Raw genomic sequence first — 15,456 nt, 5'->3', positions numbered from 1 at the left:
TGTTGTTGCACTGATAGAGAACAGTGAGACAATGCTATTAAGCTCAGCATTCATGTCAACTGGAAGTAGTCCACAAAGTCCAAAACAATGACTTTTGATTTCAAAAGAGGGAAATGCTAAAACTGCTAAAAAAGAGGGAACTGCTTGCTAATCAGAAGCAAATTAAGAGATTGAGTTAAGAGAATAAAATCCCACCTGGATGCCTGGAAAATGGGGAGTATCTGTGGAAAACAGGGTCAATGGTCCAGCTTTATAATACTGGCTCTGCCTTTGAAGTCCACATAACTTTAGAAGTGAAGCTTTGGAGGTGGAGCCAGCAGTATAAAGCTGGATCTGGTCAGGTAAAGCTCACAGTTCAACTCTGGGCTCAGCCTTGCCTGGTCCAGCTTTAAACTGCAGACTCTGCTTGGACTTTGGAGGCACCCACGGTTTAAAACTGAACCCAGCACAGCCCAGTGCTGAGCTGCAGGCTCCCTCCAAAGTATACATGGACTTTGGAGGCAAAGCCTGAAGTTTAAAGATGGACTTGTCTAGACTGGAGCAGAGTTCTTGGTGGCAACCCCCTTCAAGTAGTGCCCATGGCATGCACCCCACCCTACATATGCCTCTGCCTGGAAAGTATTAAATCTACTCTAATTGAAGCCCAGATAGAATGTGTACCCCAAACCAAGAAGGTATACAAATCCACATGCCCGTGCTGAAGTTATATTTGGGAAGGGTGTCAAGTACTGAGCCAAACTGAGGTGATGATGAAAGACGAACTTCTAGCATTACTGAGCAAACTAAAAAGATAATAAGTTAGCAGATACTAATAAGTTAGCAGACCAGGGTTCTTAAGGAAGGCAAATATGAAACTGTTGATCGACTAACAAAAGTATGCAAATTGTCTCTAAAATTGGAATGTATGCTAGATGGCTGAAAAATGGTAAACGCTACCCCAGTTTTTAAAAGGAGTCCAGAGGAAGTCCAGGAAACTACTGACCAGTTAGCCTAACATCTGTTCTGGCTAAATTAATAGACACTGGTCATAAAAGAAAATTATTAAGCACATCAAGGAACATGCTCTGCTTGAAAATCAGCTCGGCTCCTGCAACAGGAAGTCCTACTTAACCAATATCTTGGGCCTGTAATGGAAAGCTCATTGAAAATGTTGACCCACTGGGTTGTAGCAGTGAAAAAAGCTAGAACAAATTAGGAAAGGGATTGATAATATAATGGCTAATATTCTTCTGACCTTGTATAACGTCATTTGGCAAACTGTGGGCAGTTCTGGTTGCTGTATCTCAAAATGGACATTGCAGAGTTGAGAAAAGTACAAAGGAAGGCACAAAATATTAGGAGATTGGAACACCTTTCATAAAAGGAAAGGTTGGAGAGTCTGGATCTATTCAGTTTAGAAAAAAAAGATGGCTTTGGGAACAAAAGTTCATAAAATTATGCACTGAATGGAGACAGTGGATGGAGAAAGCTTTTGCTTCTCTAATACTAGCATTTAGGAGTATCCAATGAAACAGTTGGGAAATTTATCAAGGACAGACAAAAGGAAACACTTTTCTATTCAATGAGTAATTAAACTATGGAATTCACTGCCAGTGGAGGCACTGACAGCCCTAGTCATAGATGACTTTAAAATGGGTTAGACAGATTCAGAGAAGAGAGGTTCATCAATGATTACTCTTCATGGTGCATGAAGGAAGCCTCCATCTGCAAAGGCAGCAAATCTCTGAATACCAGTGGTGGGAGTCAGAAGCAGGGAAGACTCTTGGCCTTATTGCCTTATTTTTTGGCTCTCCGGGGCAATCGATCAGCTACTGTGTGAGATAAAATGCTGTACTAGATGGACCACTGGTCTGATACAGTGGGCTCTTCTTTTGTTGTTATGTTCATTCTGATCTTCCTGCAAGGCTGGTGGCAGTGATGTGTGTGTTCGGATTGATGATGTCCCTTCTAGGTTTACCCCCCAAGTGCTGGCATCATACATTATGCTGTAGTTCTACCCCAAAAAACCTATGGAAACCATGTAATTTTGGGTGGGGAAAATGCTAGAGGGCCCCTGTCATGATGCTGGTGTTTCTGGGATAATCCCAGAAATGATACTGTTGTACCACGCAAGGGGATCACACCCCCACTTCAGTTGGACTGCTTCTGTCCACCAACTAGCACCTACCTGATAATCAGCAGGCAGCCTGGCTAACTGGCAGGAATTGGGCCATCATAACTGGGCAAATGGGAACCATACTTAGTAACTACAGTGGCCAATTCTGCACAACACAAAGAAACATTTTGAGGCTGGAATATAACATGTTTCCTGCAGGAATTCTGCACAGCTTTTTGCTCAAAATGTTTTTAAAAGTTTTATTTTTCCTCAAAATGTTTTATTTTGAAAACGCTAAACTAGTGACTTTTCCCCATGAAACATTTTCAAAACATCCCCTACTCACTGTGCAGATACAAGAAATGTCAGCAAGATCAGCAAGAGACAAAGGACAGATGTTTGAAAAAGAAGAATTAAACCAGACCTTAACTAAAGGGAAAGACAGAAGGGGGGGGGGGGGTAAAGAGAAAAAGGAGACATTAAAGGGGGCAAAAGAATTAAGAGATTTTTAACTTCTCTGGTTGTGATCTCCTATCCAACATCTATACTTAAACATCCACATAAGTATTTTACCAACCCCAAATCAGGCATTTCTGCCACTATTTTTTATCATCAACAATTAGCTCCAGCACACACGGAATGTTTCATACTATTATCAGTCAGTGTCTCTTCCAAATAGGCAATATTTACAGACTGACATCTTAGCTGTGAAGAAAGCTTGGAGAATGCAAGCTATACCAATTTATTATTTCATTTACTTTTCCCCAGCCCCCCAGATAAATCACTGCACATACTGTCATCTTTCGTGAATAAAAGACAATGCAACATCGAAGAAAGGCAGAAAACATATTCAAAAACTGTCAAGGTTGACAGCTGCTCATCAGGGAAGCCTACAATCACAATGCATAAGAATGAGAGAGGGAGCGCTCCCAAGACTGGAAAACCTGCTTGTTTTGCTGGCATCAGCTGTCCCAAAACATGTTTCTCGATAAACTGACAGTCTGCCACATCCCCTCCATTAATTTTGGATCTTCTCATACAGTGTTGTATGTTTGCCATAAAATAAAAATCAACAAAGCATATGTATTCCTCCTCAGCGTTGTGCTTCCTTATATACTGTTGTTATTATTATGTCACAGCACTTGAATCAGCAATATTCCGAGTCAAGCTATTGAGCCATACTGGTGTTTATGAAAGAAATTTGTAACTTAGAATCCATCCAATTTTGCTTCTGGGTTAGAATTTTGGCATCCTTAGAGTATTTGGCTTTCATTTTGTAGGCTTCTTGCCAATTGAGAACAGCCAGATATTAGCTCATTTCAGTCATTGTGTGAGATCACGGTTTAATTAAACTAAGTGTGGTGTTTGACTGTCTGAAAGCAGGCCATTCCAATACTTACAGTTAGTTAGGTCCAACAAACTAGTACATAAAATTGGACTATTTTACCCACAGTGAGTCTGTGGGTTTTCATCTGATGCCTTAATGTAGGCGTACAGGCTTTGTTCTGGCTTTGTCTTTGGAAATGCTGTCCCAGATATCAGAGATCTGAAAAGGAAATTCATATTTGTCAAGATGACTTGAGTTATTGTAATCCAAATCCTGGTTTTACAAAGTGTTCTAGTTAAAGTAAACCATGGTTTGCAGTATGTCTGAAACAAGTCAATGTCTATGAAAAGAGTTAACAGAGCAGTTGACAGAAGGTGTACACATATTTTTATAGTTTCCAGTTCTTGGTCCCAGTGTCTATCTAGTAACCTATGATATACTCTTAATTTGTAATTATCACAGTTAAACTCCCTCAACTTTTGTCCATCACATATTGTTGCCACTATCACACTTATTTTCTTTGTATCTACCTAGTTTGTTTTTTTAAAAAGAAGACTTGCCCCGTATTTATCACAAGACTATGCTGCAATGAATTATGTGTGTTCAATGTATGCAGTGCTTTTTTTTTGGCATGTGGCTAAGGCACCCCATTTTTCCACCCCAAATGGCTGAACAGCACCATCAGAGAAAGTTTATCTTAGAATCCCACTGCAGATTCAAGAGTCATGCCTAGTAATTCTGGTTGACAATGCATGAGGGTCGGGCAGGGAGACGTCTCAGAGTCCCTACTGCATTATTGAAACCCTAAGATATTACTACTCCCACTGCACAGTGTGCAATTCAGCTACTAAAGTAATTATTTTTGTGATTTGTACGCCATCTTTTGACTCCATCTAAAATCCCAAAGTGGCTAATAACAACACAAAAAATTAACTTTGCCTCAAACGTAAAATCATCACCACAAAATACGTGCAGTACCCAATAAAAGATGACAGGGCATCATACAATCTATATATATAAAAATCTATCAGTGCGTTTTTCTGCTGACAGGTAATCTCCCAAACTACTGGACCAATTGCTTTGAAATTTTCACACAACGTCACATTCACGTGCAGCCAGGTTTTCATACTGTTTCCACACCTCCTGTTGTGTACATGTCACAACTATGCCCATTATTGTGTATATTCCACACCTGTGACAGTTGGAACCACAGTTCTGTTCTGCAACAGCGCCATCTGCTGGCCATCAAAGCAACACCCTCTGATACAAGGGAAACAACCATGCCTTCCTTGAAAATCCTCTGCCATCTGCAGTGAAAGGCATGGGTCCCGCCATCTGGACTTGGCCCACCCACTCTAGTGGAGGAAGGGGAAGGTGAGGGAGGGTCTGGGGGTTGGCTGGACCAAACGCTCTGAAATTTGAACACAATGTAGCTCATGCCTCCTAGCATGTTTTCAGCTAGGTAATTCACCTGCAAGGGAAGGGAGTGAAAGAAACAGGCCCAGCCACCTGCACATGGCCCACCCACCCTAGCAGAGGAAGGGGAACATTAGGAAGGGGAGGGGCAAGGCGGGGTGCCATGCAAGGGAATGGGAGAGAGGGAGAGGAGCGAGGGGCCCCTTGCCCCTCCCCTCCCTCCCTTGCAAGCATTGTACAATGCCACATGTTCCCACCGTTTGTTCACAAAAATGAAATTTCACACTTGGCCCAGGTAAGACACCTTTTTCCTGGCGCTCCATGGTGAAGGATATGCAGCTGCCTGTGTGTAACTGTCACCCTTAGAATGTTTGTGCAGCTTAGAATGTTCACTCAGATGGCCAGATATGAGCAGTGAAAACAGTACATAGGCAGTAACTCGAGAGGAAGTGAAACACAAACACACACATACACACAAGGGAAGGGAGGGGGAGGGAGGGGTGGCATGCAAGGGAAGAGAGAAGGGAGAGGAAAGGGACAGAGGGGGAGGCATGCAAGGGGAGAGAAGTGAGAGAGGGGAGAGAGTGAGGGGTGGCATGCAAGGGAGGGGAGGCAGGGGGGCCAGCATCTTGATATGACCCACCCTAGCAGAGGGAAAGGGAAGGGAGGGAGGGAGGGAGGGGGAGGGGTGGCATGCAAGGGAAGAGAAGTGAGGGAGGGAAGAGAGTGAGGGGTGACATGCAAGGGATGGGAGGGAGGGGCCAGGCACCCTAGATTCCCTGAATACTGCGGTTACAGTTAAGAAAACCAGGCATGCATTACTCAGGAGTAAGCTCGGTACAGCAACCGTGACATACTTTGAATGGCTGCGTCGTGCCCCTCAGAGGGTTTCCTCAGAAGCGACACCCGAACTTACTCCCAGGTAAAGGATCTTGACCAGCCAGCCAAGATGTGTGGGAGGGGTGCCTTTCCATTCCCTCCCCCCAAGGAATGCGGGCACACACATCACTGACATCGCACAGTATCAGGCTGCATGTTTGCATGAGCACGTACTGCTGGCCTCTGCAATTGATTTGCTGCTACTGTTCCTTTCCCATTTCACCACAATAAGCCACAGCAACGTGTGGCCGGGCCCCACTAGTAGTTACATAAAAATGCTTTCTAGACTAAAAAGGTCTCACTTCCCAGAAGAGAGAGTTCCAACTGCAACGGTCTTCACACAAGTCAGCACCATTTTCATTTCAAATTGCACAGGTTGCTGCTGAGTATCAAGGCCCTGGCAGGTTAATAATGGAGAAGGCATAGGCAGTCTTCTAGGAAATGTGGACTCAGGCTGTTTAGAGTCTGTCAAAATCAGCATCTTGAATCAGCACCTGAATCAAACTGGAAACCTGTGAAACTGCAGAAGAACAAGTGTTATATGTTTATTTTGGCAGGATCCAGTAAAGACCCTAGCGACTGTATTAGAGGAAGCTGCTAAGGTGTTTGGGGGTTTTTTGTGGGGAAGGGGATCAGTCCCACACAGAGTCCTGCACAAGTTTAGTGTGAATGTTGAAATAGTTGAAATAGCTAGATTGGCGAGGGAATGCCGGACTTCCACCACTGTACTCTCTAGGGACGGTGCAGCTGCAAGAGCAAAGTGTGTAGAGATGCAGGTCCAAGAAATTTCTCAAGGTCTTAACCAATTGCTAGGTTGGAATGATTTGAAGATTGATTGGCTTATGTCCCAGCACTGCTTCCATCATGGATTTGACTGAAATCTTTAGCTAAGTTCAAACCAACAGAAGGCCAACCCAATTCTGAGAGATGGCAGAAGAGGGGCTTTTCAGCACAATTCTTTTAAAATGTTTTGAGGTGGGAAATAAAATGTTTCCTCTATGGAGTTCCACATTGCTTTTACCCCAAATTTTTTTTATTTCCAGCCTCAAAATGTTTTAAATGAATCCCCTTTTAAAATGATTCTCTGGCTGAAACATTTTGAAATTTTCAATTGCTGTGTATTGACTACATTTTCCATGCTTGTCTGTGTCTCTGAACTTCCTCGGAATTTCCTCATTTATGGGCTCACACAGGAACCCTTTCCTGTTTATTTGCAGCATTTCTCTGTTCTTTTATTTTGGGGTGGCCAGTCTTCAAAGCATCAAGTATATGGCAAGAAAACTCCAGAGACAGTGAAACCACAGAATAGCTATTTTTTGTTTGCTTTAGTTTCTGTTTTTTAATTCAGTTCTTTCAGACAAATTGGTTCTCAAAGGGGGCTAACAGTAAAGTCAATAAAATGCAATAACAAGAAAAACAATGAAAAACCTTACAATAGCATATTGATAGCCAACACATTTAACAATAATCAACTAAATAATAGAGATAGGAGAAAAATATATTGGAATCTCAAATACAGCATATAATAAAATATTGAGAGAATACATTGTAGGGGGAACATCAGATAAATTTAAAATAGTGGTTAAAAGGTGGTTAAACTAATAATTATAAGTCTACAGAAAGTCTCTTGATTCAAATGAATTTGGATTGGAGTGTTTTCAGTGTATCTAATGGTCTTTGTTGTAATGCAACTTTATAAATTGTTGAGCAATGTAATATCTAGTTACTTCATTGATGGCTTTTGAGGTGGATTTCACACTTCACATCTCTGAATAAATTTTCTTTCCTCATTCCTGAACATAGTTGTTTTAGTTGTTTTAGCACAGAACGACTCATTATATATATATATACTTATTATATACTCATTATATATATTACTACTATTTTTCCTGTTTTATTTCCACTGAGATTTCAAAAAGATACTTCTGGATTTATTCTCTCTGTAAAAAAAAGCTCACTAGATTTGTTTGGTTCAGTTGAGGCACTGGGAGGAACAACTGGGAAGAATTACTCCTGACTTGAGTGAAATGGTGACACTGATAAGATGTTTTCTGTGTTGTAATCGTCCATCTTTGTTCCTCAGAGTGCCAGAGATGTACTTTTCTTCCTTCCAACAAGAGCTTATTTTTTCAAAGATAAATGTATGATGGGAAAAATATCCATGCTGATTTCATTTACCGTGATATACTAGTCTGGTAATGGAAGTTTCCTAATGCCAGACTCTTCCTCAAAAAGTTTCTCTGTGGATATGGTGGTAGTGGGTGGGGTGATAGCTCCATCTGAGTTTCATTGCCTGGCTTCGAGAACAGGAGAATTGCAAAACTGCATTGTTTTCAAACATCTTCAAAGAAGCCTCTGCCAGAAATCCTTCTTCATTCTCCTCCCTGTTCTTCTCTTAGCTTGTTATTAGGCAAAGTTGCACAAGGGAATTGAAAACAGAGAACTCCCCTCCCAGAGTATGTTTGGAATGCACTTGATCTATAATCTGGTTGAAGGTAACTTTGTGTGGATCAGGTTGGTGCATGCGCAAGAGGCCACCTGTGAATGCTGTATTTGTCTCCAGAAGTTTCATGGTGAATGAAAGAATGGTTGGATATAAACGTAAGAAATTATTCACTTGTATGCTCAGCAAAACTGCTTGAAAAAAGCATCTAGTCTTTTCTTCCTCGTATCATACACATTTACTAGTGAGACAAAGTTGTATAAATAATTTCATCAAAGCCACATAAGTAGTCTTTAAACAATTTTGTCCCACGTGTATTTTACTTTCATTAAAAATGTAATTATATGTTTATAATTCCAGAAATGCAGCTTTAAGGGGGGAAAATCAAATGTTATTGGATTTGCACGTGATTTTTCCATGAAGCTTTGTTTAGGCCTGCTGTATCAATTTACATTTTAAAACATGGTTTAAGGAAACATAAGAAAATGCAGTGTGCAAATATAACAAATCTTTTGTGTTGGAGAGGAACTTTCCAGTCCGCACCCCTCCCCCTTCCACTGATCTCCATGAGATGCTATTGCTAGGGAACAGGAGATCTTGGGAAATGGCATGAGAGATGTGTGCAGTAGGAAGAAAGAATAGATGGAAACTGCAGTTTAGTCTGAATTCAGCTGTTTGTCTCCAAATATGCTTGCTAAGAGTGATGATTTGGTAAACCAAAATCACCCCCAAAAGCCCTGAAAAAACATTATTCACTGAAAAAAAAACCCAAACTAATTGGCAGAATTGCATTAGGCAAGTGTCAGAAAAGCCAAATAGGCTTTTCCTGCTTTCTGCAAGCAACTGTTGCCAGCTTTGGGACTGGAGAAGGAGCCCGGTTGTTTGCAAAGAGCAGAGTGCTCTGCTTTCTCTCAGCCCCACCTGCCTCGCGAAGTGTTTGTTGTGGGGAAAGGAAGGGATTGTGATTACATGCTGCTTCGAGGCTCCTTAAGGCAGAAAAAGCAAGGTATAAAAATCAAGTACTGGACTAGGAACTGGGAAACCCAGGTTCAAAACTGCACTTTGCCACAGAAATTTGCTAGGTGGCCTTCGGCCAGTCACATACTCTCAGCCCAACCTTTCCTCACAGGACTGTGGTAAGAATAAAACAAAGAAGAGGATAATGACGTGAGTCACTTCAGGTCATTGTTGGGGGAGAAAGATGGGATATAAATACACCAACTACCATTTGGGGAATCTATCATTTTCACATACTGCCTTTTCTTTTTCTTTGGTTTCTGGACCTAATCTAAACATTTTAAGTATTTTGAGGGAGGAAACAATTAGCAATACACAATTACTGACTGACCTAAAATGTAGCTGGCTGCATCAAACTGGGAAGGGGGTGGGGAATGAAAAGTGCTTTTCAACACACTGAGATTGTGTACTGAGTGATAATTGCATGCAGTTACAGGATTTCTTTTTTTTTTTAAGTGTTATCAAAATGATAAAAGGCAGGCAATTCTCCAGCATGGTGTATGTGCTAATTTATAAAGTGGATTAACACTTCTTTTCCATTTTCCTCTCCTGTTTGGGAATATGAGCGGAGGCAAAAAAAAAAATCCCAGATATACAGATACCAATTAAAATGTTCTAAAAATGAAGACAAGTGTCAGTGCCTAAAGCATAGAGTTTTAGACGATAGCTTTTTCTTTACACTTATAATTGCTCTATATACCCAACTTGTGCATCAGTGTCATAAATGATAGAAGAATTTTGTGTAAAGCATATTTTTACTTGAATTGAATGAAGTTGATAATGAAGTATTTAAGATTTCTTATGGAATTTTTTTATGGACCATTTGGCCAAGTGACAATGGGGACTTGCTTGGGAAGACTGGGCTACTGTTCTGAATTTGGTCCCAGTAAAGTATTAAATCCATTATACCAAGGCTTTTTTCTCACCATATCAATATGAAATCTGGTGTAACAAGTGTCTCCCATGACAATAAATATGACCAAAGAAAGCCGCAGTTCAGTTCTTGCCTCTGCTCAAAAATAACTAAACGGCATTAGGCAAATTAGTTTTTCTGAAGCCTCAGCCCTTCGGGGTAAAAATGCTGGTCTACTTTATAGGATGTTATAAACAGAGGTGGGATCCAGCAGGTTCTCACAGGTTCCCGAAAGTAGGTTACTAATTATTTGTGTGTGCCGAGAGGGGGTTATTAATTGGTGATTTTGCCACGTGATTTTTGCCTTATTTACGCCCCTCCTCTCAGCAGTAGTGCGCAGAACTTGAAGCAGTCGAGCAGGAGGTGCACCGGTGTGCGTGGCAGCCTGTGCCTGCGTGCATTCGTTTCCCACCCAAGGACTGGCGCAGCAGCTGCGTCCTTGCCACAGCCCCGCCCCGGAATGCCAAGCCACGTCCCTGTCGTGCCCCGCCCAGCCCCATTGCCGCTACGCCACAGTTTGAATCCCACCACCATGGGAACCTGTTACTAACATTTTTGGATCCCACCACTGGTTATAAATATTTCTCCAACACAATGTGTGTGTAAATCACTTTGAACAATGAAAACATGAAATATATGACAACTATTATTCTTAAGAACATAAGAATAAACCTTAATTAAATATCTGAAATCTTTTGTAACAACGAAGTGACCAAGAGCAGTGCAATATTAACTGATTAAACTAGGGTTGAACATTATTTTGATATGGACCCCAAAACACACTGAATGGCAGGATACAAATCATGCGGGCACACAATTCTCCTCTTTTTATTAAGGAAATTACATAAACACATACACAAACACACATAACTGCACACTCAATTTTGCAACATAGTAACAGCTTTTATAATCAACTTTTGTATTTAGTAATGGTTATTTAATTTTATCTTTAGGAATAAACAACTATGGGCTACCCCTGGGGTTCCACTTCCAGGACAGAAATCAATAATTTTTGACTATAATTAACATATTTAGATTCTGATAAATGTGTCAGTTATAAATAATGGATAGTGATGGTTTAGAATTTAATGGCATTGTTTCATAACAATAATTATTCATTTTTAATGAGCAGCAGTTTCTTTATTTGATACAACTGCAATCATGCTTTAAGTAAGTGACCATTGTTTGACAGCTCAGCGACTAAGTTCCCAATGATCAACTGTAGAGCAAACTCCTCAGTGATCCTTGTGATGACAGAGACTGCACGCATGAATTCACTGCATCTGCAAACTCCCAGTTGATGTGCACCTACACCTGCACTCATGGTAGATTGAGTGGATTACAAAAGCATGCAAAATAAAATAAAATCTATATTCTTGTACATGATAAACTGGCTGATGAATCTCCTCGGTGGGTCCAGTGAGTGTTTACTTATTAATCCACTCACCCACTGATACTGATGATTGCATATGGTTGCTAGTTTCCCACTGGGGGAAGGGAATCTTCTACTCCCTTTTCCAATTGCTACTCAGCTGGGATGGCGGGAGAAAATGTTCAGATGAATGGGGGGCTTTATCAATGTCTCTGACATGATGACATTACTTCTACCATGACCCAGTAGTGATGCCGCCACACCAGATGATGTTCTAGCATTTGTCCAAAACTCTATGATTAAACCAAGATGAGCTTCAATTAATGTCAATGCACCAGAGATGCCAATCTATCCCTATGCAAAATGGAAATGCCTGGCCGCCAATCAAGTGTTTTCTCTATCCAAAACACTTGCATCCCCAGCATCTCTACTGATATAGTCATTTCCAATATGCCTTCAAAAGATGGAATGGAATTTTAATAGTAAGGCACCCCAAAATAATTGTTAAGTCACCTGCATTCATTCACCCATGTCACAAGTAGAATGTTTGATTTGAGGTGATCTGCTAGTAAGTCTGGCTCACAACTTCATAAGTTGCTATATCTGGACAAGAACTGTTGGGTTTGGTCTATAGTAACAAATACTTAGTCAATTAAGATAACACATTGTAAGAACTCATCATCCTAGGAAGAATACCATAAGAGACAGGAATAGAAACCTCTCGCACCTGGGACTACTTTGCCCTAAAAAAGATGTAGTGTCTTTGAACTCTCTTTTATAAACTGGGACATATCATTAGATAAGACAATGACATTTATAGGTTTTGTCAGTGCATGCACTTTTTTTGGTGATGTTCCTGTACAACTTCTTAAAATGCAAAATTCAAATGCCTTTCACAACAAAATGGATCAGGCGGGTGGTTGTGTGAATAATTACTAATGAATAATTTATGAAACAAATTTAGCATTCCTCTGTTTGCAGAACTGCTCTACCTCGTTTCTGATGTTCTTTAATATATCTATTTAAAATTACTTGCTGAAGACATATTCCATGGAGACTTAAGACCACCATGGTTTTTACAACCCACCTTGATCAAGAAAAAGGAGTGGCATTCTTATCACTATTACCCATAAAGACTGACATCCTGTCTCTACATTCTTGTGGACTCTGCCATGGTCTCACTGCCTTGTGCATTTCTTAATCTGAATAGAGATTCACTATCTGTGCAGACTACACACTACAGATGTTTTCTGACAAACTTGGGTTTGCAGAAGAATCAGAAACCTGGGAGGAAATGGGATGTGTGTGTGAAATTATCCAAAACAGGAATTTGTATGCACGCAAGGCGTGGCCACGGCTAGCGTGCAGCCCGCCATTGTGGGTGGAAGGGGCCCCTGGGAAAAGCTGCGTCGTTGCCCATGCGAGGGCAAGGATGCAGCTTCAGGACCCAGCCTGCGCATGTACGGAAGTCAGGTCCTTAATGTTGACTTGAGCCCACAGGATCCCTTCTCAGCCTGCAAAACACACCTCTGTTGAAGCGGTCATCACTGCTGCTATCTTCCTCTCTCTCTCTTTCTCTGAAGGGCGGGAAAAACTGTTCACTGCAAGGCTGAGGGCTAAGTGTTGTCTGGGTTTAGCACAGAAGAGGCAGCATTGCCATTCTCCCCACAGGCATGTGTCTGAGCAATCTGCAGGTTGAGCTGAAACACTGAGCACCTCCAAATTGCCTGAGGGAGCAATGCTGCCATGATGAGCATGGGGAAAAAAAGAGGGTGATGTGGAAAGGGTGGGAAAAGTTGTCTGCCAATGAGAAGGAGAGGGATGTGTGGGAAGATGGGCAGGCATAATAGTTTTTAACAACAAAGAGACTGCTTTTTCAATTTTACTGGATCAGTCCAGTCTGCTCCCTGAGACAAGAGGAAAAGGTTTCCAGCATGTGAGCTCTGACATGTCTGTTTACTTATTAGGCATTTGGCTTCATGTGTCAGTTTTTGAGTCAGATCAAAGTAGGTGTAAGACAGGTCACTGTACAATTTGTGACCCACCAAGCTTCATATAAAAGGCTCTTGTACAAGTGTGCAACAGAGATGTGAAAAATCTCTTAGTTTGCTGTTTACCTGCCTGGGACTGAAAAAGAATATTTGACTGAGCACTTGGGTAAGCCACAGTAGATAGATAGTAAAATTATTTCAGGTGCTTGGTGTGTCATAGGTTTGGCAAGCCTAAACCAAGGTTTAAGTAATCTTTCTGATTCTTGGCTTATTCTGCAATTAACCCTATTTTAATGAATTTTTTTATTTTTTTCTGAAGCTGGGCCCATTTATTTGAGGGCAGCAAGGGAGTTCTTAGTTTCAAGAATAAAGAAATCCCAGCACTGAGGAGTAGCAAAATTCAGGAAGATTCAATTAGATGTCCTGCTGACCAAAAGGCCAGACTCCATGCCAGTCAGTGGTTAGCAATTCTCAATTGCTAATTTGTGCAGCCACTTTAAAAAACAAGAAAGCACAGCAGGTTCTTTGCCCTTCTAGACAAGACCACTGAAATGTGGTCTTGTCTAGAATGTAATGGTCTTTGATCATGTTTTTCAGGTTCAGTATTTCTAATCTTGATCTTTAAAAGGGCAGTAGCAAATGAACCCATGTATATATGTGCATTTGCTTCTGTGGCTGTGCCAAATGGAAAGGCAGTTTCCTAGCCAGTGGATGAAATTTACATTTTCCCATTAAATAGCTGTTTGCCTGTTATAATACAATGGGGATAAAATATTATTTAATAAAACCAGTGCTTGATGCTTCTTGGATAGCTTTTCATCCTCAGAATCTCATTAGGAATTCAGTTTAATTGTTTAGCGCCGGGTAAATAGAGCTTTGCAACAGGCCACAATTGCAAAAAAAATAAATAAAGCAAAACCATCTTTATTCAATAAATATAATTAACAAAATTGAATTTCTGTGTTCTAATTGTTCTGAGTTTGAGAAACAGTAAGAAGAATGCTGTCAAGAAATATTGTCTGTACAGTCTGATTTCTGCTCACCAGCCACTATGAGTTATCATTCTTTTATTCAGTTTGCTCTTTTCATTAAGGCACACCTATTGCAGTCTTAAATTATCAACTAAATAAGCCCCTTAAGGCTAATTGTCATAAATATCAGTCTTTTTATTATAACAATTAATTCAGAATATCCCAACAGAAGCATTTCAACCTTAAACAAAACAGAAACAAATTTCAGTTACACAAGGGGGCAACAAGTGCTTTTAAGAGCATTGCTCCAGAAGCTGATCTCAATCTAGGCCTCAGAGATAATCAAAATGGTAAGGCCAAAGGTAAGCCGTGATAAAGAGTTGCTAAGCTCTGCCATAAACAGAAAAGTTCCACAAGATCTGATCTGAAGAATATATTTCAAATTACTAAAATCACTATGGATAGCAGTGTTTGGGAAAAAGCTTGAACTCACCCTCCTTTTGAGCCATGGTTACAATTCAGATTAGGATAACATACACTTATGATTGCTAACTGCATGTTGGATAATTCCCAAAGTTTGGGGGATGGAGTGTAAAGAGGATAGGTTTGGGGAACATTGGCAAGATATATTGTTATGGGCCCTTTCTGCACAGGGCCAAAAACAGTGGCCCAGGGACGGAAAAACACCGGTCCCCGGGGAGCTGTTCGCTGTCATGTGCGGCCCCGAGCAGCGTGAAAGCTCCGCTTTCCACCTCCCTTCCCGAGGGAGGTTTTTGGAAAGCGCCGCCTTCCCATCGGCGTGGTGTGAACTGCACCGCGCCAAAGGCACCATTTTCCCGTCCCCCCCCCCACTCACCTCGTCTCCAGCATCAGTCTGGAGGGCTGCTGAGACCCACCCACACTGCCCTCCGACCCCTGGAGGTCGGAGGGCAGTGTGGGCGGGTCCCTGTAGCCCTCCAGATCGACGCTGGAGGATGAGGTGAGTGGGGGGAATGCAGAAGAGGCGGCTCCATGCAGAGCCTCTTCTTCTGC

At 41.4% G+C, this 15,456-nt stretch overlaps 1 protein-coding gene across 1 annotated transcript in view; it reads left to right on the top strand.

Moving 5' to 3' along the window:
* Positions 1-15,456, top strand: part of LOC125437613 (metabotropic glutamate receptor 1-like) — a 124,399-nt gene that overhangs the window by 86,590 nt on the left and 22,353 nt on the right. The window contains exons 4-5 of the mRNA XM_048505372.1: positions 1,916-1,921; positions 5,236-5,240. Of these exons, the coding sequence (XP_048361329.1) occupies positions 1,916-1,921; positions 5,236-5,240 (11 nt within the window). The remainder of the gene's footprint in view (positions 1-1,915; positions 1,922-5,235; positions 5,241-15,456) is intronic.

The sequence above is a fragment of the Sphaerodactylus townsendi genome, linkage group LG01 (genome assembly GCF_021028975.2).
Source record: "Sphaerodactylus townsendi isolate TG3544 linkage group LG01, MPM_Stown_v2.3, whole genome shotgun sequence".
In the NCBI taxonomy this organism is placed as follows: domain Eukaryota; kingdom Metazoa; phylum Chordata; class Lepidosauria; order Squamata; family Sphaerodactylidae; genus Sphaerodactylus; species Sphaerodactylus townsendi.
Note: the sequence above shows the minus strand (reverse complement) of the source record. Positions and strands in the feature narration are given on the sequence as shown.